General features: G+C 40.6%; 1 protein-coding gene across 8 annotated transcripts in view; it reads left to right on the forward strand.

Annotated features, from left to right (window-relative positions):
- Positions 1-23234, forward strand: part of UNC13A (unc-13 homolog A) — a 179967-nt gene extending 156733 nt beyond the window's left edge. For 4 of the 8 annotated variants that reach the window (XM_075204754.1, XM_075204755.1, XM_075204757.1 and 1 more), the window contains 4 exons: positions 3967-4023; positions 5217-5309; positions 10765-10924; positions 21943-23234. In XM_075204754.1, the coding sequence (XP_075060855.1) occupies positions 3967-4023; positions 5217-5309; positions 10765-10924; positions 21943-22228 (596 nt within the window). In that variant the 3' untranslated portion in view covers positions 22229-23234. The remainder of the gene's footprint in view (positions 1-3966; positions 4024-5216; positions 5310-10764; positions 10925-21942) is intronic. The other 4 variants (XM_075204756.1, XM_075204758.1, XM_075204760.1 and 1 more) reach the window with 1 other exon arrangement.
- Positions 23235-24743: the final 1509 nt, after the last annotated feature.

The raw sequence follows: 24743 nt of genomic DNA on the forward strand, positions 1-24743 counted from the left end.
AGCGATAACAGCTTCCACTCTTCTTGGAAAGATTTCCAGAAGATGTTGGAGTGTTTCTGTGGGATTTTGTGCTCATTCATTCTATAGAGCATTTATGTTGGACGAGAAGACCTGGCTCGCAATCTCCATTCGAGTTCATCCCAAAGGTGTTTAATGGGGTTGAGGTCAGGGCTCTGTGCGGGCCAGTCAAGTTTTTCCACACCAAACTCCATGTCTTTGTAGTCCTTGCTTTGTCCACTGGGGCACAGTCATGTTGGAATAGAAAATGGCCTTCCCCAAACTGTTGCCATAAAGTTAGAAGCATTTCATAGTCCAAAATGACTGGGTATGCTGAAGCATTAAGATTGCCCTTTACTGGAGATAACGGGCCTAATCCTGAAAAACAGCCCCATACCATTATCCCTCCTCCACCAAACTTCACAGTTGACATAATGCAGTTAGGCAGGTAAGTTTCTCCCAGCATCAGTCAAACCCAGACTCGCCCGTCTGACTGCCAAACAGAGAAGCGTAATTCGTCACTCCACAGAACACGTTTTCACCGCTCCACAATCCAGTGTCGGTGTGCTTTACACCACTCCATCCGGCACTTGTCGTTGGTCTTAGTGATGTAAGGCTTGCATGCAGCTGCTCGCCCATTAAAACCCAATCTATTAAGCACCCGCTGCACAGTTTTTGTGCTTGCAGTAATGCCAGTGGAAGGTCGGAACTCTTCAGCTATGGAATCAGCAGAGCGTTGGTGACTTTTACGCACCATGCACTTAGCATCGTTGATTTTACGTGGTCTTTTCCTTTGTGGTTGAGTTGCTGCTGTTCCTAAACGCTTCCACTTTCTAATAATATCACTTACAGTTGACCATGGAATATCCATCAGAGATTAAATTTCATAAACCGTCTTATTGCAAAGGTGGCATCCTATCACAGTACCACGCTTGAAGTTGCTGAGCTCTTCAGAATTACCTATTTTGTATCACAAATGTTTGCAAATGCAGACTGCATTACTAGGTGCTTGATTTTATACACCTCTGGCAGCGGGTCTGATTGAAACACCTCAATTCAATAATTAAAAGGTGTGGTCAAATACTTTTGTCCATATAGTATATGTTGCATTTGAAGAAAAATATGAAATCGGCCTCAGTGACATTACAAAAGCCTATATCTGTTGGATATTATTTTCTGTTGAAACAGCATGATGGGTCCCCCAAATAAACGTGTTAGGAGACTTTCCCCCTGTAAGGATTCTACTCTAATTAACAGGCTTATAATCTACAAAAGCAAATAAACAAAAAAGTAAAGGGAATGCTGAGGTGGATTTATAAACAGAGAAAACAATAATTATGGTGGGGGTGGATTAGGGGATATGTCTCCTGGCCATCCTCCACAGCGTAAAGACTTCCAGAGAGAAATCAAGTTTATGTATCCATTATGTTGCTTACCAGTGGCGTGTAGATGTACACAAGTTATGATAGTCTGTATAGAAATAAATAGCATGAAATCATATATTCCTCTTGGTATTAGGCATGCACTAAATCCTATATTCAGTTTGTTGTTTAAACCTTAGGAATAAATTCATCAAGCTGCAAGTTTCTGGTGGGCTTGAAAAGTGGAGATATTGCCTATAGCAACCATTGACATTCTAGTTACCATTTATTTAGTACATTCTACAAAATTATAGCTAGAAACTGATTGGTTGCTATAGACAACATCTCCACTTTTCAAACCTGCCGGAAACTCGCAGCTTGATACATATACCTCTCCAAACCATGACTTACATGTGTTTTTAGTGCATGATGGTAAAAAAAAAAGAAATAAATACTGCCTAATTTTAATAACTGAGCTAGGGTTCAGATTTGGTCAGTATTTGACAGAAAAATTCCTGACATATATTAGATGAGTGGTTATACTGTAGGCTACAATACAAAGTATTTCTGTATATTATATTAATATGAATAAGTGAACCTCTTCATTGATTTTAATAGTGTGTACGTTCATAACTGGTTATTTGAGCCCTTGCTTTAGATGACTTTTCTGCTCTAGCATCAACACAGTCAAGGATTCTGATGATGAGACTTCAGGAGATTGGTAGCACCAAAAAGTCCAAGGTCTTTATATTGAGACCTGTTTAAAAACACTTCACCTGGGAATTATAACCAAAATGAGCAAATCATAATCTGCCCAATTCACAATATTATTATTTTTCAACTAAAGGAACAATATTCCTCTCATAAGGAGCCATGATAAGTTATTGTTTTAGAAAATCACCATAAAATCTACTCCAGGCAAATTTTACCTGTGAAGAAAAAAACTGAATATATCTTGGTTCAACTCCCATTTGTGTCTGCTGAGAATTAAGAACTGAAGAATTCTATGATTCTTGGAACCAGGAACAAATACAGCTGTAAGAGAGTAGTACACTGTTCTGATTAACTTATGTGAGCCTGTTGATTTCTGGAGAAACAGAACCCACTTTATTGCCTTTAATTCCAGGATAAAAAAAAGAAAGTCGGAGCAATTGGTTCATCAGATCTGAAACTTGGGATCTGGCCATTCTCACTTCTACAGTGGATATAAAACCTCTACACAGCGTTATTGAAGTTGCAGGTGTTTGTGTTGTGAAGCCTGAAATCAAGATACATCATGTTCTTTTTCCACACCCCTAAACTAATACTTTGTCGAAGCACCGTTTGTTTCTATTATAAATCAACTTTGCACACTTGGGGGTATATTTGCTGAAAAAGTAGAGATGCTGCCGATAGCAATCAATCAGATTTTAGCTAAATTATAACTAGAATCTGATTGGTTGCTATAGGCAACATCTCCACTTTTTCAAACTCGCAGTTTAGTAAATCTAGCCCCTGGACTTTTCCCTGTAAAAAAGTGCTCAGGAGATCCTCTCACAATCAAACTGTGAGGGGCTTTTCTGCGCTAAGACCGCTTTAAGTCATTCCCCTCACACACACATAGATGAACTAATCTACCGTTACATACTTGGTACCTTTCATCCCTGGTGCTAAACAGGTTTTAATCTGTTCACATTATGCTATATTATGTGTTGAATGCAGTCGGACAAATGGCTTCAGCAGCATGCTGCTTGACAGTAGAATAAATATGGTGTACAGTAAGCTGTTCTGTTTGTTTTTAGGGGAAAAATTTGTAGAATTAATCTGCATGATTTATTGCATTACAGGAAATTTTCTACAAAACAATAGTACAATAGTCATATAAACTACCTTCAGCCGTCTCAATTATCCATGTAGCTTGACTTTAACAAGACCTGTATTAAAAACTTCTTTGCTCGGCAGGAATATTCTGTAAACACGGTGGAGGTCATTTACGATGTGCAAAATGGCAGCTCTGCGGCGCAAATTCAGCTTTGGACCTGCCCTGCTCCTTGATATGCACAAGGCATTCCCTGCTATTGTGCATACGTTTGTGGAGGAGTGGAAGTTTACAGAGACAGTGGGGAGAAGTCGGGTGAAGGGGAGGAATTTCTAGCAAAGTACAGAGTAGGTAAAACCAAGGTATTGTGCAGTTCATCTCAGGTGCCCTCGTAAATGATCTCCAGTCTATTTGTCTTTCATTAATATTGAAGAAACACAGACTTGTGTGTAAAAAGCAAAAAAAGTATTGACAGTCAATTGGATGAGCAGACTAGAAAGAGTGCACAACATTAAAATCCACCCAGGTGCACTATAGGAACTGTGGCATTATTATATGTACAGAATGATATCTGTGTTGTGTGCATCTAAGTAAGCTAAAATGTTGTCATACATAAATGAGACAAATCAAAGCTTGTTATGTACCATGACCATACTGGAATAGATTCATGCAGGATGGTTAAATATTAGAATCCAGATTAATATGTGCAGAGTATATAAATCACTTTTATTCTCCTCTCTTCCCCCTACTCTGCACCTCCTTCCTGACACCTCTTCAATCTCTTGCTTTCTTCCTCTCCTTTATCTACAGTCCATGGTGGTAAAGGTATTAGGTTTACTCTTTCAGAAGAGACTTATCCAGAAAAGGGTATGTCAATGGCGCAATAGCCTTTGGAAGCATGTCCTATTCAGCCGTGCCAAAAGGGCATTTTTCTCCTTTCCACTACCAGCTAGAGCTTATTTTCTGGCTGATGAGGAGTACAGAGGGGAGCATGTAGAAACTCCAGTCCCACTTGTCAGTAAAGACAACATGCTGTTTTAAAAACATTGTTTTAATCAACAATCTTTCCTTCCATGCACTATTTGTGGGTGTTTATGTTTTTAACGTCAAGCTGCTGAGCAGCCTCCCTTTTATTTATTCACTACCTATGTTTTGTAGGTTCTCTAAATTGCAAAGCAGCTTTTATTCAGTGATGGACTATAGAATGAGGCTACATTTTGTTGATCTCTCTGTGTAAACCAGTTCAAAATTACTGGGAATTTAAAGTAGGTCATGAAAATAGCTGCTTCAGATTAAGAGACAAATGTGACCATATAAATGCCAGTGCTGCATTAGCCAATTTCTGTCAATTGGTTGACCTGCATAAGTGGGACTGAAGTATTAACTCCTTTTCTGTCAGTAACACATCATGGCACGCTCTTGGGGTCCTATTGCCGAATTGAATGTGAGACTCAGCAAGTGAGACTCAGCAAGATGACCTTTTGCCTGTCAAAGCATGCAATGCATCATAATGTCCAGTCCATTATAAGTAAAAACATGCAAGTTTATGGTTTATTACATTTGTTTATTTGCCTATAGTGGAGCTAGAATTATGGTATTTATGTTTAGTAAATGATTAGACATTCAAAAAAAAGGAGTCTATGATGGGATTTAGGGAGTGTATTAAAAGAAATAATTTTAAATAATTGTTTGCTGTGAGAGGTTGGGGTGGGTGATCCTAATACATAATTTTAATTTAACACCAAATTGAATAGCACTAAGTTGCATGTTGCACTGGAAGAGCATGGAGATACTGCAGCTGCCCCATAGAGTCTCAAAAACATAAAGTGGTGGACTTGAGTTACAAGTAAATTAGTAACCCAATTTCTCACTCAATAAACCCCAACTGCATGACTGCTGGCAGGAGTAAAAAAATAACAAGAACTTTAATTTTACATAATATATCAGGAAGTTACAAAAAGGTCTTAAATCCTTGGAGGCCAAACCCTGCCAGCAGTTATACTCAGGAACAATTGTGTTATATGGATCTGGCGAATTATCACATTTTTTCTTCTCATTAGGATCTGGTGTGGATGATTCAGTTGGGGAAGTTTCTATCCATGTAGAACTGTTCACCCACCCAGGAACGGGAGAGCACAAGATCAGTGTGAAAGGTAATGAATATAAAATAACTCAACATGATGTAAAACTAGGGTTCTACGGGAACCAAAGGAAAAGTTGAAATAGATAGAGTAAGAATTGCAGAATATAGATTACATTTATGTTTTTTTAACCATAATTTGAATGTAAACTGGAGAATAGTTTGGCCTGCAGGTAACTGTTAAATACACTCTATTAATAATGTATTAAAAAAATGTAGGGATTAAATAGTGGGTTTAAGTTCAATAGCACACATCCAACTCATCCACTAGAGACCCAACAATACAGCGTTCATATGTATAAGCTCAGTAAGCTCCATTTGTAAATCCAGCGATTATGGAATGCATGGCACCTCACTTTTTGATTGAAATGGTAAGAAGCTCTGTATCAGAAAATATGACTTAAATGGGGAACCGTAAGTACTACAATGTTTACTAATAAGAGCTGGAACTAGCCTCAGTACATTGTATGTATAAAGTGATGTATTAGGAGAGTTATAATATTTGTGAATTTATTGCATCTATCACATTGGCAGCTCCAACCCCCTTTTCATCTTTTAAAACACCCCTTCAATGTCATATGCACCTGTCTGTACAATCTACAGTATTGATTCCCTTGTGTTTTTGCTCTATGATACTTTATAAATCAGCCATTGTTATCCCCAAAGAAATATGTTATTATGACCTATAGTCGGTAGACTTATCATTCCAGTCTTCTCCCTCTTAAACTCCACTTCCTCTTCACCTTAAGCAAACAGTGAGGAATACTACCTGTTTCTCTTCCCACCGCTTCAAAATGACTGGGAGCCGCTGAACCACATAATCTGGTGCTGGGACTCCAGTTCTTATATTGTGGCTGACAAAAGGTTTCGACGGGCCCATCAAATGCGTGCACGGTCGGGCCCCCATGTCCGCTGGGCCCCCATCGTGCCCAGTCGGAAAGACGGCCCTGTTCCCCTCGCACCTCAAATTGCTCCACTCATGCCTTTGACCTTTTCCAGCATCCCAAATCATTTCTCACACTACCCTATTTCTACCCAAACACACACACAACCATATGGAAAATAGAGTCTTTCTGGCTGCAGCTTCTCCTCCCTGTGAGTATGACAGCTGTGCTCAGTCCATGTAGTCACGCCCCCATATTCAGACATCACTCTCCCATTCTCCCTCCCTCTCCTCTCCTGAAGTTCTGACAGCCCTGTGGGAGCCGGAAGAAGACTGCAAAAAATGAGCCAGACGCACCTCTTATAAATACATTGTACCGGATGCCTGGCAAATGGACATTGCGGTGACCGCCATTTTCGCACTCCATGCAGCAGCTGCACGTCCCTAGTTACGGCCCTGTTACCTAATTTATGCTATTTACCTTTAAAAGCGTTCAGTTGTTCACTTAAGTGATATTTAAAATGTATTAATAAAAACAAAATCTGGCAATGAAAAAAAACAAAAATGACAGAGACTGGCACTAATGTGAAGAAACATGCAGCCTAGGTACACTCAGGAAAACTACCAAATTCCTATTGGGTCAAATATATATGAAAAGAAGTGTACCTTCAGCGCTAATTATCCCCAGTAGCAATTGGACCGAGGTAATTCCTCAAAACATAGATGAAAAGATCTATCATATCATGTGACACTATGGAGTAAACTCAAAAGTACAAAAACATAGGTTAATAAAGTCTTGACAAATATAGCATAAACTCATTAAGAGCATGCAAATCCCAAAGGAAAAGTAGACCCTCCTTCCAGGGTGCAAGAAAGTATATAAAACCTCTTAAGTGTAAAGTTCACACAGAATAAACCCCTTAGAAAATGTGCTGACAAAAACGCTGAGGATATATGGCACATAAAACAACAGAGCTGAATACTGTTTGCGAATTTCTTGTTCTCCAAATACTCTGCCACTCTCAGCAAGCATATAGGAAAGAAACAGAATATCTCTAGTGTGATTCCGTTTTAATAAAATGATAAAAACACTGATACATAAAACACAAAGGTGTAATAAAGTACATTAGTCCTATGTACTCATACCAGAGAGTCTCTATCACACCTCATGTAACAGTGGGTATAGATGGGTATAGATGGTAATCCCGGGTAGATTCACCTCCTACTGCTGCAGACAAACTGGTACGTGATGACAAACAAATACACCTGCTTATCTAATACGTTTAGACTGGAATCTTTATCAAGGTAGCGGGTTTTGAAAAGTAGAAGTCTATATAAAGAGTTCCGTGAATGATTATCAGAATTACATTCTGCATTGAAGACGAGACTTGGAGCGCACTCCATAGAGCATGTGCAGTCAGTCCAGAGAAATTCCACATTAAAAATAGAGGCTTGTAGCGCACTTCATGGCGCATGCGCATTCAGTCCAGATAGAGACTAGGTGTAATGCGGAAAGGGACCCAATCAGATTTTGAAATTTAGAACCATTGCAGGTATCCATCCAGAGAACATACAGTCCAGATCCACTGATAACATAAAATTAAATGTAATAATCAGCCACATATAACTAATAGCTCTACTATAACACAAATGAAAATTAGGTTTATAAGAACCATTTCAATTCAAAGTCCGTGTTAAGACCACTAGGAACTAAAGTTTTTAATTGGTGGATCCAGCACATCTCAGCTTCTGCCAATCTTTGAAGTGTATTATTACATCTCCAATTACTCTCAATTCTTTCAATTCCCAAAAACCTTTTATGTTCCTTGGATTACAGCCATGTACTTTCTTGAAATGTTCAAAGTGTGGGACTCCAAATCCTTCCGAACATTATAAATGTGCTCCTTCATTCTCAGTTTGAGAGGTCGAGTAGTTCTTTCAACATTCAATAGCATAGACAATATTGATCATATTGCAGGTAATAAATTGTTTGATACAGTATGATTGATTCTTGACAAATTAATTTGTCAATTTTACTCAACTCAGAAACAGTATTCCTACGCATCATGTACATACCACATCTATATAAGAAACCGACAGATAAAGCGAGCTATGTACATTTTAACAGTCATCGTCATGCTAATTGGCTCTCTAACATACCTATGGGCCAAATGAAACACCTAAAAATAAACTGTACAGATGAACAAATATTGAACAATCAGTTGAGTGATATGAAATATAACTTCATTAAGAGAGGGTACAGTAAAGAACTATTAGAGAAAGCTGAGGAAGAATTAAAGAAAACAAAAAGATTAGATCTTATCACACAGGGCAGAAAGTTAGAATCTGCATATTCAGGAACACATGAATGGTCATTCTTGTCACAATATAATGTGGCCCATAAAAAAAGTAGAGAATATCTTCTGAAAGCAATGCAACATTTTGAAAAAAGACACGATCCTTGGAACCGTTCTTCTGAGTAAACCATCTTTCATATATAGGAAAGCTCCCAGCATTAAGGACCAGATAGCTAGGAGTGTCACTTTTGATATAGTTAAACCATCTATAAAGAGTATAGGTTTCTATAAATGTGGTATGTGCATGATGTGTAGGAATACTGTTTCTGAGTTGAGTAAAATTGACAAATTAATTGTCAAGAATCAATCGTACTGTATCAAACAATTTATTACCTGCAATATGATCAATATTGTCTATGCTATTGAATGTACCTGCAATAAATTATATGTTGGTAGAACTACTCGGCCTCTCAAAGTGAGAATGAGGGAGCACAGTTATAATATTCGGAAGGGTTTGGAGTCCCACACTTTGTCTGAACATTTCAAGAAAGTACATGGCTGCCTCCCTAGCAACATAAAAGGTTTTTGGAGAACTGAAAGAATTGAGTGTAATTGGAGATATAATAATACACTTCAATGATTGGCAAAGGCTAAAATGCAATGGATCCACCAATTAAAAACTTTAGTTCCTAATTTTCATTTTTGTTATAGTAGTGCTATTTGTTATATGTAGCTGATTATTATATTTCATTTTATGTTATGGGTGGATCTAGACTGTATGTTCTCTGGATGGATACCTGCAGTGGTTTTGAGTTTCAAAATCTGATTGGGTCCATTTCCGCATTACACCTAGGGCTAGATTTACTAAGCTGCGGGGTTTGAAAAAGTGGGGATGTTGCCTATAGCAACCAATCAGATTCTAGCTGTCATTTTGTAGAAAGTACTAAATAAATGAAAGCTAGAATCTAATTGGTTGCTATAGGCAACATCCCCACTTTTTCAAACCCGCAGCTTAGTAAATCTAGCCCCTAGTCTCTATCTAGACTGAGTGCGCATGCGCCATGAAGTGCGCTACAAGCTTCGTTTTTAATGTGGAATTTCTCTATCTGGACTAACTGCACATGCGCTATGGAGTGCGCTACAAGTCTCGTCTTCAATGCGGAATGTACTTCTGATAATTATTCACGGAACTCTTTATATAGACTTCTACTTTTCATAACCCGCTACCTTGATAAAGATTCCAGTCGGGAATCGAAACGCATTAAATAAGCAGGTGTTTTTGTTTGTCATCAAGTACCAATTTGTCTGCAGCAGTAGGAGGTGAATCTACCCGGGATTACCATCTATACCCTCCATTACATGCGCTGTGATAGAGACTCTCTGCTATGAGTACATAGGACTTATGTACTTTATTACACCTTCGTGTTTTATGCATCAGTGTTTTTATCATTGGGACTTGCATGCTCTTAATGTGTTTATGCTATATATGTCAAGACTTTATTACCCTATGTTTTTGTACTTTAGATAAACAAAACCTATTGAATCTATACAAGCATGAGCATTGTAATGATAGACAAGGTCACTTCATCAACTTTTTAACACGCCAATTCTGCAATTCCTTGAGTAAATGTTAAACATCAAACAGTCCAGTCCAGTTTCCTAATTACAAACAAACTATTCCCTTGAGAAGTTTTGAGTCACTCACCCCGCAAATCTAAAGGACAAGTGACGTTCTCATGTGATTGGATAGCTGCATTATGCACAGAGAGCAATAAGCACTTGCACCACTGTCGATGTAACCAATTAACATGTTTAGGCGCTAGATTTAAACTTTTATTACTTGTAAATTGCCAAATTAGCAAATGGATAAATATATTAAAAAAAAGCAGAACACAAAATCAATAAGTTAGAAAATTTTGAGACCCACTGCCAGTCGGAGGCCCGGGGAAATTTCCCCTTTAGCCCCCTTCCCCTCTGGTAGTACCTGTCGAGACCACATTTATAATGGAGATTAATTATTTCTATAGTGCTGTTCTAGTTGTGTCCACCTTGTGGTAGATGCAGGTGACTGTAGCTGAGGTAAAACAATATTGTTTTCAAGGTGTGTACAGAGCCCATGTCAGATGTAAAAAGTCCATCACAGGTGGACATCTCTTTTAAATGGAGATAATTGCTCTCTTCTGTACTCTCTCCAGTTCGAGAATACTTTTTTATGATTTAATGGCTAGTTCTATTTCATATTCAAGTGTAGGCTGTACTTTAATTTCTTGTTTCTTTTCTTCCTCAAGTTGTTGCGGCAAATGATCTTAAGTGGCAGACCTCAGGGATTTTCCGTCCCTTCATTGAGGTTAACATGATTGGTCCAAATCTGAGTGACAAAAAGAGAAAATTTACCACAAAATCCAAGAACAACAGCTGGGTCCCAAAATACAATGAGAGCTTCCAATTGTGAGTTACACATAAAAATAACGGTTAAAATATTGTTTACTCACAAAACATGCACTCACACACATTTCTTAGTAATCAACCCACATAGCAATGCACAATATCTCTTTTACACATGCTACTGGAGTTGAATGTGCATAAACCCTAGATTACCTTTATTATGTCTCTAATATACATCACTAAATCTAAACTGCTGCACACAGATTTAGCCTTAAGTACTTGCTCACATAGTAAAGTCACTTGACAGTATTTGGAGTGTACCATGTAACTTAAATGGAGACTCCATATAATACTTCATGTGAAAAAGACCATGGATTTATAAATAGGTATTGCTAGCCACAGTTCATTCGCATTGCTACACAATTCCCAGAAAAGAAATACCAATGTGGAACCAAGGATTCATACTAAATGTTAAATGTAACAAGCGTGTCATTTGTTTTTAAACCCTGTATGTCATTGGTTATCAGGAAGTCATTACAGTAGTTTAAGCTTTTTAAGCATGTACCACATCAGTAAGTGGGTTATTTCTGAAATAATTGTAATACATTGTTGTAGTCCACTGTTACACACTTTAAAAGATGCAATAACCAATAAATAATACAGTTCATAATCATTATATCAGGCTTTGATAAATACCTTTGCGCCTAAAACTCCATGCTGTCACGGTTTGGTAAATTGGATTCTTTGATCTGCCCAACTTGACACTACTCCTAGCAAGACGCAGAGTCTAACGAACGGACAGTTTTCACCAGGGACCACCGCAAGGTGGTTTGGACTTAGTTGCATCCGTCCGCAGGTCGCGGCCCTTTCCAAGTGTGTCAGGCAAGACCCTTTAGGGGAGTAAGTTGGATAAGAGGAACAAGATGCTGCAGAGGAGATGAAGCACAAGGCCAGTAGTCAGTGGGACAGTGGATTCAGATGGCGCGTAAGCTCTTCAGCCGGTGGCACAGTGGAGATAGATGGAGCGCAAGCTCTTCAGCCAGTGACACAGTAGAGACAGGTGGAGCGTAAGCTCTTTTAGCCAGCGGCACAATGGAGACAGGTGGAGCGTAAGCTCTTTTAGCCAGCGGCACAATGGAGAGAGATGGAGCATGAGCTCTTAGCCAGCGGCACAACAGAGACAGGAGAAGCGTGAGCTGTATAGCCAGCAGCACCGTAGAGAGAGATGGAGCATAAGCTCTTAGCCAGCGGCACAGCTAAGACAAGTGAAGTGTGAGCTGTATAGCCAGTAGCACAGCGGAGACAGGTGGAGCGCTGAAGATCCAAGTAGATCACACAGGAAACCAGATGGTAAATCTGACCAGGCAGGTAACTCAATCAACAGGCACTGAGGAGAAGGGGGAAGTGCCTTTTAAAGTTTGGAGCCAGACCGATTAGCCAATGAGGAACATGCAAAAGACATAACAGATAGAGTCTGCGCATGCGCAGAACCAGGGTCAGGACGCCAGCAGCCGAAGCATGAATCAGTGAGGAACAGGTGAGCGTGTCGGTCTTCGGTTATGGAAGCCGAATGACCGCTGTGTGACACATGCATAGGAACTGCGCCCTGTGTTAATCCAGATATCTTTCCTTCTCCTTTGAGCATTGCTGTGTCACAACGCATTTGGACGAGAAGGCTTGGCGTATAAGGCTTTCACTCCTGGCACCATCATCTAATTGACATCTTTTCTTCTCCTTTGAGCATTGCAGTGTCACAACGCATTTGGACGAGAGGGCTTGGTGTATAAGGCTTTCACTCCTGGCACCATCATCTAATTGACACCCCAGTATGCCATTCGTTCTGGCATTCTGGAGTGCTAAATTGTTAGGGCCTGTGACCACCAAGATGAGCTTTTAGAACGGATAGTGTTCAGGTCTTTAGCAGCCGTCTTTCCCGTAGAGCTTTATGTCCTCACAGGTACTTGGATGCCCACAGGTCTTAAGCTCAGTGTAGTAAAAGCTCATCAATGATGGCTGCAGCGCAGATGGAATTGGAGGCGCTAGCCCAGACTGGAGTGGGTGGTCAGACACAGGCCAAGGTCAGGGGTCCGTAGCAGACAGGCAAAATCAGTATCCAAGCCGAGGTCAGGGTCACAAGCGAAACAGCGGGGTCCAGTATTCAAGTCAAAAGGTCAGGCCAACAGGCAAATAGGCAAGGTCCAAGGTACAGACAAGGGTCACAACAGGAGATCAGGCAAACAAGTCCAACAGCAGGTCAGCAACAGCACAGGACTGAAAACACTATAACTGGCAGGGAGGCCCAATCCTCCCTGCCTTAAATACCCAGCGCAGCCAATGGGAGCAGAGCAGCCCAGCCTAACCTAATCAGCCACAGAGGCTGACAATGAATTATTAATAGACCAAGATTCTATGCGCTCATTGACTTTCAAATATTCCTAATTAAGTGTAGTGTAGTCCTGACCTGCTTGAATGGTATCTAGACAGGGGTTGGCACAACACCCTCAAACCTCTATTAAACTGTTGTATATATATATATATCTATATATATATATATATATATATATATATATATATATATATATATATATATATATATATATATATATATAAATGAGGTATTAACCCGCCAGTGTAAAACAGTTCAACATTTTATTAAAACATATTGCGCACACAGAAAACCTTAAAATGATATAAACCTAAAAATCACCACTCTAGTCATAAATCTGACAGATTGTGAATGAATAAATTGACAAAATTAGCATATAAAAGGAATTTGCATATAACCTGAATTATATTACTATAAAACCATATATTGTTACAATAAACCATATATCAAGTATTAAACAATTATCAGCCAACCAGTCCTTGCAATGTGGGGGATCCACACGAATTGATGATGAATAATTGATGAACCTACTGAAGTCACAACCACATCAAAATTGTTTATCCATATAAGTAGTATTGCTCATGTAGTTGATGAAGAGTGCAGAAAGAAAACTGAATCCGAGGTAGAAAAATGTTCAGTGTATGAATAACCTCAACAAAATGCAGACCAGGATGTAAACATCGTGAATCCAATAAAACGTATGGAGCCTTATTAAAGGGATCAGTCTCGCTTAGGTGATAATGTACTTGCGATTAGTAGTTAGTATCACAGCTCCAGATGATCTGTGAAATCCGAGGAGAGCTCCGCTACTTCCTTAGTGGGACGCGTGCGTTCCACCGTGGAACGCACACGTACTCACGCGTCTGTGGCCTATAGGATAGAAGTGGGTGGAGTTCCACTGCGTTTCGTCCGGAGACTTTTTCAAGGGAAATAGGGGCATTATTCATCAATGTTTATTTATAGCACTTGGAATACCTGATATGGTTCTTTCTTAATAAATTTGTCAATGTAGATGGTATAAGTAACACAATGTGTGGACTATTCAAATAGATTCAGAATGTGGTAAAGACAATATATACTTGATAGCATATGAATCTTATTAATAGGTGTCACAATGAATAGGATACATATACAATGATACAAAATGTGTTAATAAATCAGATAATATGTAGATTTTATCAGTAGACATTCCAAAAGAGAAGGATACAGGATACATATATAAACCAGGATCACCCATATTACAAGGACTGGTTGGCTGATGATTGTTTAATACTTGATATATGGTTTATTGTACCGATATATGGTTTTATATTAATTCAGGTTATATGCAAATTCCTTTTATATGCTAATTTTGATAATTTATTCATTCACAATCTGTCAGATGTATGACAGTGATTTTTAGGTTTATATCATTTTAAGGTTTTCTGTGTGCGCAATAGGTTTTAATAAAATGTTGAACTGTTTTACACTGAAGGGTTAATACCTCATATATATATATATATATATATATATATATATATATATATATATATACACATACATACAACAGTTAAATAGAGGTTTGAGGTTTGTGCCAACCCCTGTCTAGATACCATTCAAGCAGGTCAGGACTACACTACACTTAATTAGGAATATTTGAAAGTCAATGAGCGCATAGAATCTTGGTCTATTTGTATCTATAGGGAGGGATCCCTAGTTCTATTGCAGCCCTTGCAACCATTGGGAGTTGAGCGCAACTCCTTTTTCTGTGTATGATAATGAATTATTATTTAATGCACACGTACCCGGCTAATTTCCCCGCCGGGAAGTGGCGATGTCTGGCCGTTGCCCTAGCAATGGTCGGCCAGAAGCCGGGATGCCGGGGGCAGAGGAGAGCAAGCCGAGGCAGGTATGGACAGCGCAGCGGCTCGTAACAGTACCCTCCCTTGAGGAGGGTTAAGAAACCCTGACACCCTGGGGAATTGTTGAAGAACTCTTTAATAATTCTATCAGCATGAAGACGTCTCTGTGGAACCCAGGCACGTTCCTCCAAACCACCGCCCTTACACTGGACCAAAAAGTGAATCTGTTCCTGGACTCTCTTTGAATCAAGCATTCTTTCTATCAAAAATTCCCAGAGTCCTTCCACATTAACCGAGTGTGGCCTCTGAAGCTGAAGACGTGTAAATTTACTGGAATAAATGACAGGTTTGAGCAAAGAGCAATGAAAAGTGTTGGGAATTTTCAAAGAGCAGGGAAGCTTTAATCTGAAGGCCACAGGATTAACTTGCTTAATGATGGTAAAGAGGCCAATGAATCTAGGTCCGAGTTTTCTACAGGGTTATTTCAGCCTAATATTGCGGGTGGAGAGCCAGACATTCTGACCTACTTTGAAAGAGCAGACTCTACGGTGTTGATCTGCAAACCTTTTGGACTGAAACGAGGCTCGCTTTAAGGGAGATTGAACTTTCCTCCCGATACTTCTCAGGCTAGAAGCCGTAGAGCATATGCCTGGGAGATCAGAAGAGTTAAGGGAAGCCAAAGAGTTAGACCTAGGGTGGAAACCAAGATTACAATAAAATGGAGAGGTATGAGTGGAGGAATGGCAGGAATTGTTGTATGCAAGCTCCACCCATGGTACTAGAGCCGACCAGTTGTTGTGAAATTGCTCCAGGGACTGATTAACCCTTTCAGTTTGTCCATTGAATTGTGGATGGTATGCTGAAGAAAGGCTGATGTTCCGAGGATTGCACAAAAAGACCTCCAGAATTGGGCAATAAACTGAGAACCGCGATCAGAGACAATGTCTAAAGGTAGGCCATGACGCTAGACTCTGAGCACTAGGACATCTGGGTAACGGAATGAAGTGAGAAATTTTACTAAAGCGGTCAACCACTACCCAGATAGTGTTGGGGCCTGCTGAAGATGGGAGATCCAAAATAAAATCCATAGACAGGTGTGTTCAAGGTCTTCTAGGGACAGAAAATGATATAAGTTGACCTGAAGGGCGGTTCCTAGAGGTTTTGTTTTTAGCACAAATTTCACAGGACGTAACGAAGTCTCAAACATCTGAAGACATGGTGGGCCACCAAAGAGAACATGAGACAGCCTTTCGAAGGTGCACTGGCACAAATAAGCTGTTGCGGGTTCTCAGAAGGAGCGAACTTTTGAAATCTGCAAAGGGTTATACCTAAGTCCTGGGTTAACCCTGTGTGAATAACAGAAGATGGTATTATAGGCAGTGGTTTTGGAACTGGTGCATGATGAGAGACAAAGCTTCTAGATAATCCATCTGCCTTGATATTCTTTGTGATAACGAAACGAAGCAGGTAAAGAACAATGACCAGCATGCTTGCCTAGGATTCAGCCAATTTGCAGACTCAATGTACTGGAGGTTCTTATGGTCAGTGATAACTGAGATGACATTGCTGGCTCCTTCCAGCCAATGACGCCAAAGACTAAGGCAACAATATAGTAGAAGAGTCAGCGACTTGCAGCTACAATACAGAGGCACTTGTAGACTTTAGTCCAGCTAATAGGTACCATACAGAGTAGTAGCTATATCACAAGGAAACATGAATGGTCTACAGCTGGTAAGTTTCAACACGGATATGTAGAGAAGACTTGTCCAGCACAGGTGTGTAACAGAATAGCGTGAGTGGTCTGCAATTGGCAAGTTTTACCACTGATGTGTAGAGAAGACTTGTCCAGGTGCAGGCGTGGAACGGAGTAACGTGAGTGGTCTGCAATAGGCAAGTTGTACCACTGATGTGAAGGGAAGACTTGTCCAGGTGCAGGCGTGGAACGGAGTAACGTGAGTGGTCTGCAATAGGCAAGTTGTACCACTGATGTGAAGGGAAGACTTGTCCAGGAGCAGGCAGGTAATGGAGGTAGCGAGAGTAGTCTGCAGCGGGTAAGTTCTACCGATGTGGAGAGGAGACTTGTCCAGAAGCAGGCAGGTAACGGAGGTAGCGAGAGTAGTCTGCAGCGGGTAAGTTCTACTACCGATGTGGAGAGAAGACTTGTCCAGAAGCAGGCAGGTAACGGAGGTAGTGAGAGTAGTCTGCAGCGGGCAAGTTCTACTACCGATGTGGAGAGGAGACTTGTCCAGAAGCAGGCAGGTAACGGAGGTAGCGAGAGTTGTCTGCAGCGGGTAAGTTCTACTACCGATGTGGAGAGGAGACTTGTCCAGAGCAAACGGATAACACGAGCAGAAACAGGAAACACCTCAGAGTCTCAAGGAATGAGAACCAAGAACAGGCAAAGGTAATAGGGCAACAGGTGCCTTAAGTACTGAGAGGTGATTAATTAACCAATGAGACTAGAGGCGAGGTATTAACAGTTCAGGGTTTCTGCACATGCGCAATCATAGTCAAGATGGCGGACAGCCGCGGCTCAGGAGAAGCGCCGGCAGGAGCGAGAGAGACCCATGTCCCAACCTAGAGGCACTAACAGTCCGGTGAGTGACAAGCATCAACCTCCAGGACGAAAGGCAACTCAGGGTTAGGATGTTTTAGGACAGGAGTGGAGATAAATGCTTTTCTTTAGAGCTTCAAAGGAATTGATAGCCTCTGTGGACCAATTACCAGGATCTGCTCCCTTCCGGGTAGGGGCAACACTGGGAGCCACTAAATCAGAAAATCCTCTGATAAACCTTCGGTATTAATTGGCAAAACCCAGGAACCTTTGGACAGAATTTAGATTAATGGGGCGCACACAATCAAAAATAGCCTGAACTTTACTTGGGTCCATTGATAATAGATACTCGTAGTAACCGGAATGGGTATTGAAAGCTGTCTTCCACTCATCTCCTTCTCTGATGCGGATAAGATTGTATGCCCCGTGTAGATCAATTTTGGGGAAGATGGTAGCACCTTTTAAGTTGGTCAAAGAGGACCGAGATGAAAGGGAGTGGATAGGTGTTTTTTATAGTAATCTTATGAAGACCTCTGAAATCGATACAAGGACGTAGCCCACCATCCTTCTTAGAAGAAAATAAATATCCGGCTCCCACTGGAGATTTTGAAGGCTTAATAAAACCTTTTTTGCAAATTTTCCTCGACATATTCCTGCATGGCCTTAGTCTCAGGACCAGAGAGTGAATACAGCCTTTCTTTAGGTAATTTAGCACCCGGAATTAACTCGATGGCACAGTCAAAATCACGATGTGGAGGCAAAGTGTCAGACGCTTTTTTAGAGAATACATCCCAGAATTCACGGTACTGAGGAGGAAGTAGTTCGGAAGAAGGCTGCAGAATCCGAAGGGGCAAACTCAAACAAGTCTGAGAACATAAGAAACTTTTTCCCCTTAAACCCAATCTATTGCAGGGTTATTAAGGCGAAGCCAGGGATGACCCAGTATTACGTGCAATTGTCAGAAACGGGCAATTGATGAGGTGAAGGATTCCCACTGTCAACTGTAGTGGGGGTGTTTCACACAAGACCTTGCCACCTGGGAGTGGCCCTCCATCTAAGCCACATACAGTAATAGCAGTACTGATACTCTTGAAAGGAATCCCAGGAAAATTGGCAAATCCAATGTCCAGAAAGTTACCAGCGGCTCCACTATCTATAAAGGCCAAAATATCAAAGGAACGAGCACCGTAAGTGGTATGTGCAGGAACCAAAACTGCATTTTTGAAGGGGATGATCTGCAGACCTAGGTGAACCTCCTCCTTAGACCCTAGGTCAACTCTTTTCCCGACTTATTGGGACAGGAATGGGAAAAATTTCCTTTGATGCCACAAAAGAGACAAAGACCTTGGGTCTGTCTCCTGTATTTTTCTTCTGCAGAAAGACGATAAGCTCCCAGTTGCATAGGCTCTTCTATGTACAATCATGCAGGAACAAACGCAGATAATGAACAGGAAGGTACCTCCTTTTCCGCCTTCCTCTCCTTGATCCAGCTGGGGGGTTACCTTGAAGGAGGGATATTATAATAACCTTTGCTGTTCCGAACCCGAAGAACAGGGTATTAACTGAAAATAGAGCTTACAACTTTCTTTAAAATTGCGGAATATAGCTCTCTCCAATGAATCAGTCTGGCAGGTTAAACTTGGGTTCTACAGCAGGTGCCAGGGGAGCTTGCCTGGTTTACCAAGTCCTGGAGGCTTCCTCTTGTGCAGATAAACAATGCGATAGTCCTTGGACCATCTGTGACAACGTTTGGATCTCTCCTACCAAGACTTGGGCTGGAGAGGGATTTGTCCCGTTATCATCCATGAATAATCCTCTCCAGTGAATTCACTGGCCGATTATAATGTTAGGGCCCGCAACCACCAAGATGAGCTTTTAGAACGGATAGTGTTGAGGTCTTCACCTTTAGATGCCTTTCCCATAGAGCTTTATGTGCTCACAGGTACTTGGATGCCCACAGGTCTTAAGCCTAGTGTAGTAAAAGCTCATTAATGATGGCTGCAGCACAGATGGAACCGGAGACGCTAGCCTAGACTGGAGCGGGTGGTCAGAGACAGGCCGAGGTCAGGAGTCTGGTGCAGACAGGCAAATCAGTAGCCAAGCTCAGATCAGGGTCACATAAGCGAAACAGCAGGGTCTAGTATTGAAGCCAAAGGTCAGGGCAACAGGCAAACAGGTAAGGTCCAAGGTACAGGCAAGGGTCACAACAGGAGGAGATCAAGCAAACAAGAGTCCAACAGCAGGTCAGCTACAGCACAGGACTGGAAACGCTATAACTGACAGGGAGGCCTAGCCCTCCCTGCCTTAAATACCCAGAGCAATGGAAGCAGAGCAGCCCAGCCTAACCTAAGCAGCCCCAGGAGGCTGATAATGAATTATTATTTAATGCGCACCCACCTGGCTAATTTCCCCACCGCGACGCGGCGGTGTCTGGCCGTTGCCCTAGCAACGGTCGTCCGGAAGTGACGGCCGGGACGCCGGGGGCAGAGGAGAGCTAGCCACAGCTCATAACATAAATTTTCACTTGCTCACGGGAAAATATTAGAGACCAGTTCCTCAGTGATTAATCATCATCATCAACATTTATTTATATAGTGCCAGCAAATTCCAGAATTGGGAACAAACAGTAATTAAACAATACAGGGTAATACATACTGACAGAGAGGTAAGAGGGCCCTGCTTGCAAGCTTACAATCTATGGGACAATGGGAGTTTGATACACAAGGGTACAAGGGTAAGTGCTACATCATATTGCATATTGATCCAGCTAGAATGCAAAGGTAAAAGTGCTTAGTGGGCTATATGATCAGTCACTATGTTGGTCACAGGGTTGTTGTCTTGTGTTAGCTGCGTAGAGGAGGGTAATAGGGTAAGCTAGGGAGATTAAGAGCGTGATTGAGGAATATTATAAACTTGCCTGAAGAGGTGGGTTTTCAGAGAACGCTTGACGGTTTGAAAACTAGAGTAAAGTCTTATTGTGCGATGGAGGGAATTCGGTCTAAGCAGGGTATGGAAAAACTCAAAGGAGATCTGATGTATAATGAGGAGAAGCATCATTGTGGTGGTGAGTGAGGGGGAGGGGATAATTGTAAAGGATGCGGTTAATGATGGAAGGAATTAATGATAAAATGGCTGGTTACTGAAAGGGAGGTGATTGATGCAGGGGTTAATGATTGGGGATTAGTGAAGAGACAGGAAGGAGGCGTTAATGATTTTGTGAGTTTGTGGGACTTAATGATGACTATGTGATTGGGGTAATTATCATGATTTATGATGAAGGAGAGATGATGGTGCAAGGTGATGAGGAGGGGGACAGTATGGCGATAGTGATGAAGGAGACATGTGAGACATGGTTATTAATAGAAGGAGGATGATGAGGTGGGCAGTGATCATGCTGAGGAGAGGTGCAAATGGGTTTGAGGAATGAAATAGAGTATAGAGAATGTACTTGAGGTAGGAATAGAGGAGTGAGATGAAGAAGAGGATGGAGTTGGAGATAGAGAGTGAGAGAGAAAGTTTATGATAAGGTTGAAGGGGGTGCAATGTCTATAAGAGGGGTGAATTGTGTGTAAAGACAGTTGGGGCTATGTGAAGGGTCTGCTATTTATTAGTGGATATCATATCAAATAAAGTTTTGCTCCTAAAGTTTTAGGCTGGCTCCTAGATTCTAAAATATTTGTAAAGGCCTGCATTATATTATCCATTATTGCATTATTTTTCCAGACAAATCATGATTGTAGCATAATTGTAGCAGCAGGTTCCAATCCTTGTTTGACTGCATGAATAAAGAGATAATCGTATATTTTAAATGCTTTTTTGCAGCTTATAATTGTAATTTAATTTATGCATTACTGGCATTTACCACACTCTAGCTAATCTTGATTTGAAACGTTATCCTAGGGTATACCAAATAAAAGGTACATGTCACAAAAAAAAATGTTACAAAATTACAAATGATGCAGATTTTCTGCTGACATAGCTCCAGATGGACACACAGGGTGGGTATTTACAAAAGAAAAGTGTGTGTGTGTGTGTATGTGTGTGTGTGTGTATATATATATATATATATATATATATATATATATATATATATATATATTTATATATCTGTTTTCAGTTTGTTTATTAACATCAGATACCAACTTTTTACAGTCAAGTGTAGATAGTCTAAAAGAAGATTCCTGTATGATTCATTTCTATGGTTTACAGTATATCATTGCTGTATGCATTGTTTAAATTTAGATTTGAATTACCAGTCCTTTTTTTACCTCTTGTTTCCTTTTTCTCTTATGTCCTGTAGCACATTGGGCAGTGAAAATGGCCCAGAGTGCTATGAACTGCAGGTGTGTGTGAAAGATTACTGTTTTGCACGGGAAGATCGAACAGTGGGCACAGCTGTTATGCAGCTGCGAGATCTAGCACAAAGAGGTAGCTGTGCCTGCTGGCTCCCCCTTGGCCGACGCATTCATATGGATGAGACGGGACTGACCATCTTGAGGATCTTGTCACAACGCAACAATGATGAGGTGGCCAAAGAATTTGTGAAGCTGAAATCTGACACTCGTTCTCCTGAAGAGGGCAGCTAGGGTGATGGGGGTCTGTTTATAACTCCATCACTTGTCTAACAAGATTACCCTTTTCACTGCCTTGTACCCCAGGCCCAGACTGTAAATAGTTTAAATACATTTTGAAACACACTTTTAACCAGGTCACTGCCAGCAGTGCCCCCCAAGCTCTGCCTAACGCTCACTGGTGCCTTTCTGGCAGTGACATGGGTAAGGTGTACACAAATACACACACCAAGGGCTGCGTTCATATGTGCCATTGTGTTAATGTTCTCCCTGCTGGACCGCATAAGCACAGTTGTTGGGGAGCCTTAACTCTTGCCCTGCATTAATCTGCTGGGCAGTTAACAGCACCCTGGCAGTTGGAAGATTTAGCAGTTTGAGAGACCTTGTTTCCCTAAAATAGGGGTACAGTTGACACTTCCCCTCCCCCTGACCTGTCCAGTAAAGTTTCCTGCACCCCACCTGCTGTGTACATAAAATCTTCCTATACCAGTGTCTTATTCTGTGCAATGGTGCTGCATGGGTATTAGTTTTCTATGAAACAACCACCTTAAATCCTAACCCTGAAAGCTCTTGGTAGACCCCATTCAACTCATGCCTGTTTGAATGCCTTGGACTGGACAGTCACCCATTTGCACGGTGCAGCAAAAAGGACACTGCCAGCTGCTTAGCACCTCTGTCCTTTCCTAAAACTGCCCAAATCATCCAGCACTGAAGGGGCTTTAAATCCCCAATCCTGATCAGGGCAAGACAGCAAAGCATCCAAATCATCCCACCCCCCCCCAAACACACTGCACAAGGGGTTAAAACTCCCACATGTTAAAAAAAAAGGTGGCATGTTTTTTCCAATGAGATGCCACAGATATCCCTTCTACCCTAATACTCCTCATCATGTACAGAAAATCCCCCCTCTTTTTCCTTCTTTCTGGGTGCATGTAAAAAAGGTTTGCACTAACTTGGACATTTTTGGTCTCTGTAAAAATATTTTATTATAACAGCTATTAAATACAAATAAAGAAAGGCAGTATGTGTTGGTGTTTTCAATTATCATCACATCAATCCTTCAAACATAATAGAACGTAGAAGAATCATGAAATTGTAAACCCTAAACATGTAAGCATTCAAAAGGGTATCTTTTCAGACTGGTGAATATGATAAAATGTAATATGTACTTGTTAAATCAATACAATCTCAGCCCTTGCTTATATCATAGTGATCTACTCTGAAGCTAAAGCTTTTTTTTGCTGTATACAATAATGGAAATGCTCTTCTTTGATTGTCTAGAGTTTAAAAACGTGTATATATCTAAAGCTGCACTACCATCTAAAATGGAGTGAGCAGAGGACCAAGAAGAAACCGCAATGTCAGAGATTGCTCATTGGTTCTTCCAGTCACAACTCCTCTAATATGGTACACGCAGCTTCAGTTTATGAAGCCTGGGGACAAAACGGCTGTAAGAAGCAGCCCATTGGCATCTAGGAGAGGGGTGGGGTTATAATGTTGCACTCCTTCTCAAACAAAATGCAGTAAAAAATAAAAAAAAGGGTGCATCACAAAACACTTCAAAAACTAAATTCTTAATGGCAGCTTGAAAAAAAAGTAAAGTAAGCAAAAAAAAAGACCACCATGAATCCGTAAACCTGACACATGTAAACAGGTGTGACACTAAGAACAATAGTTTGAATGCCGAAAAACAGGCAAATGTCAAATTTCAGCTAGTGTTATCCATGGCATTGGTTTCTAGTGTCTCACCCATTTACATATGTTTAAACAGCATTACAAATTTTCGTAAAACACACCAGTAGCCCTAAAGCTACAAATCCTAAACATTAAACCAAACTACATATTGTGAAGTATTTTCCTTATTGGTTTATCTGGTGGATCTGTAACATAGTAGGTGGGTGTCAAAGACTGCAGATACTTTTAAAAATGTTATAGCCCTAATAAAATATTTTTATATCACTTATTCTTTTCGTTCAATAGACATACCCAACATCCAGTCACATGATCATTGAAGTTCTCCTGCAGGAAGGAGAACTACTAGGTCTACTCTTACAATAAAAATAAAAACAGCACAAATGCAGGAAATAAACATTGCTATAAAAATGAAAATATATTTTTTATGTCCCTTGGAGAGAAATAAAAACAAGTCTAAGAAAACCAAGCAAAAAAAACAGCAACATTCATTTTTAACCCCTATGACTTTACATGAACTTAAAAAAAATTAGAAATATTAGGTATCAATAAATGATAGAAATAGGGGAGTGCATTGAACAAAATAATAATGTTACCGGTTACAGCATTTACATGCTCGCTTCTCTGTGCTCCTGTTTCTGTGCTATTTCTGCTATTGTCTGATTCTTGATTTTGCCTCATGCCTGGGACCAGACCACTCCTGATCGCTGCCTGGATTGACCTATTTGCTTGTGACCCAACTACGTATATTCATCATCATCACCACGCACACTGGCATAGTAATTGTTACAGCTAGGGATGTTCACTGATCCCCGTGTTTTGGATCTGTATTTTTTTT

This window comes from Mixophyes fleayi, chromosome 1 (assembly GCF_038048845.1).
Source record: "Mixophyes fleayi isolate aMixFle1 chromosome 1, aMixFle1.hap1, whole genome shotgun sequence".
NCBI lineage: Eukaryota > Metazoa > Chordata > Amphibia > Anura > Limnodynastidae > Mixophyes > Mixophyes fleayi.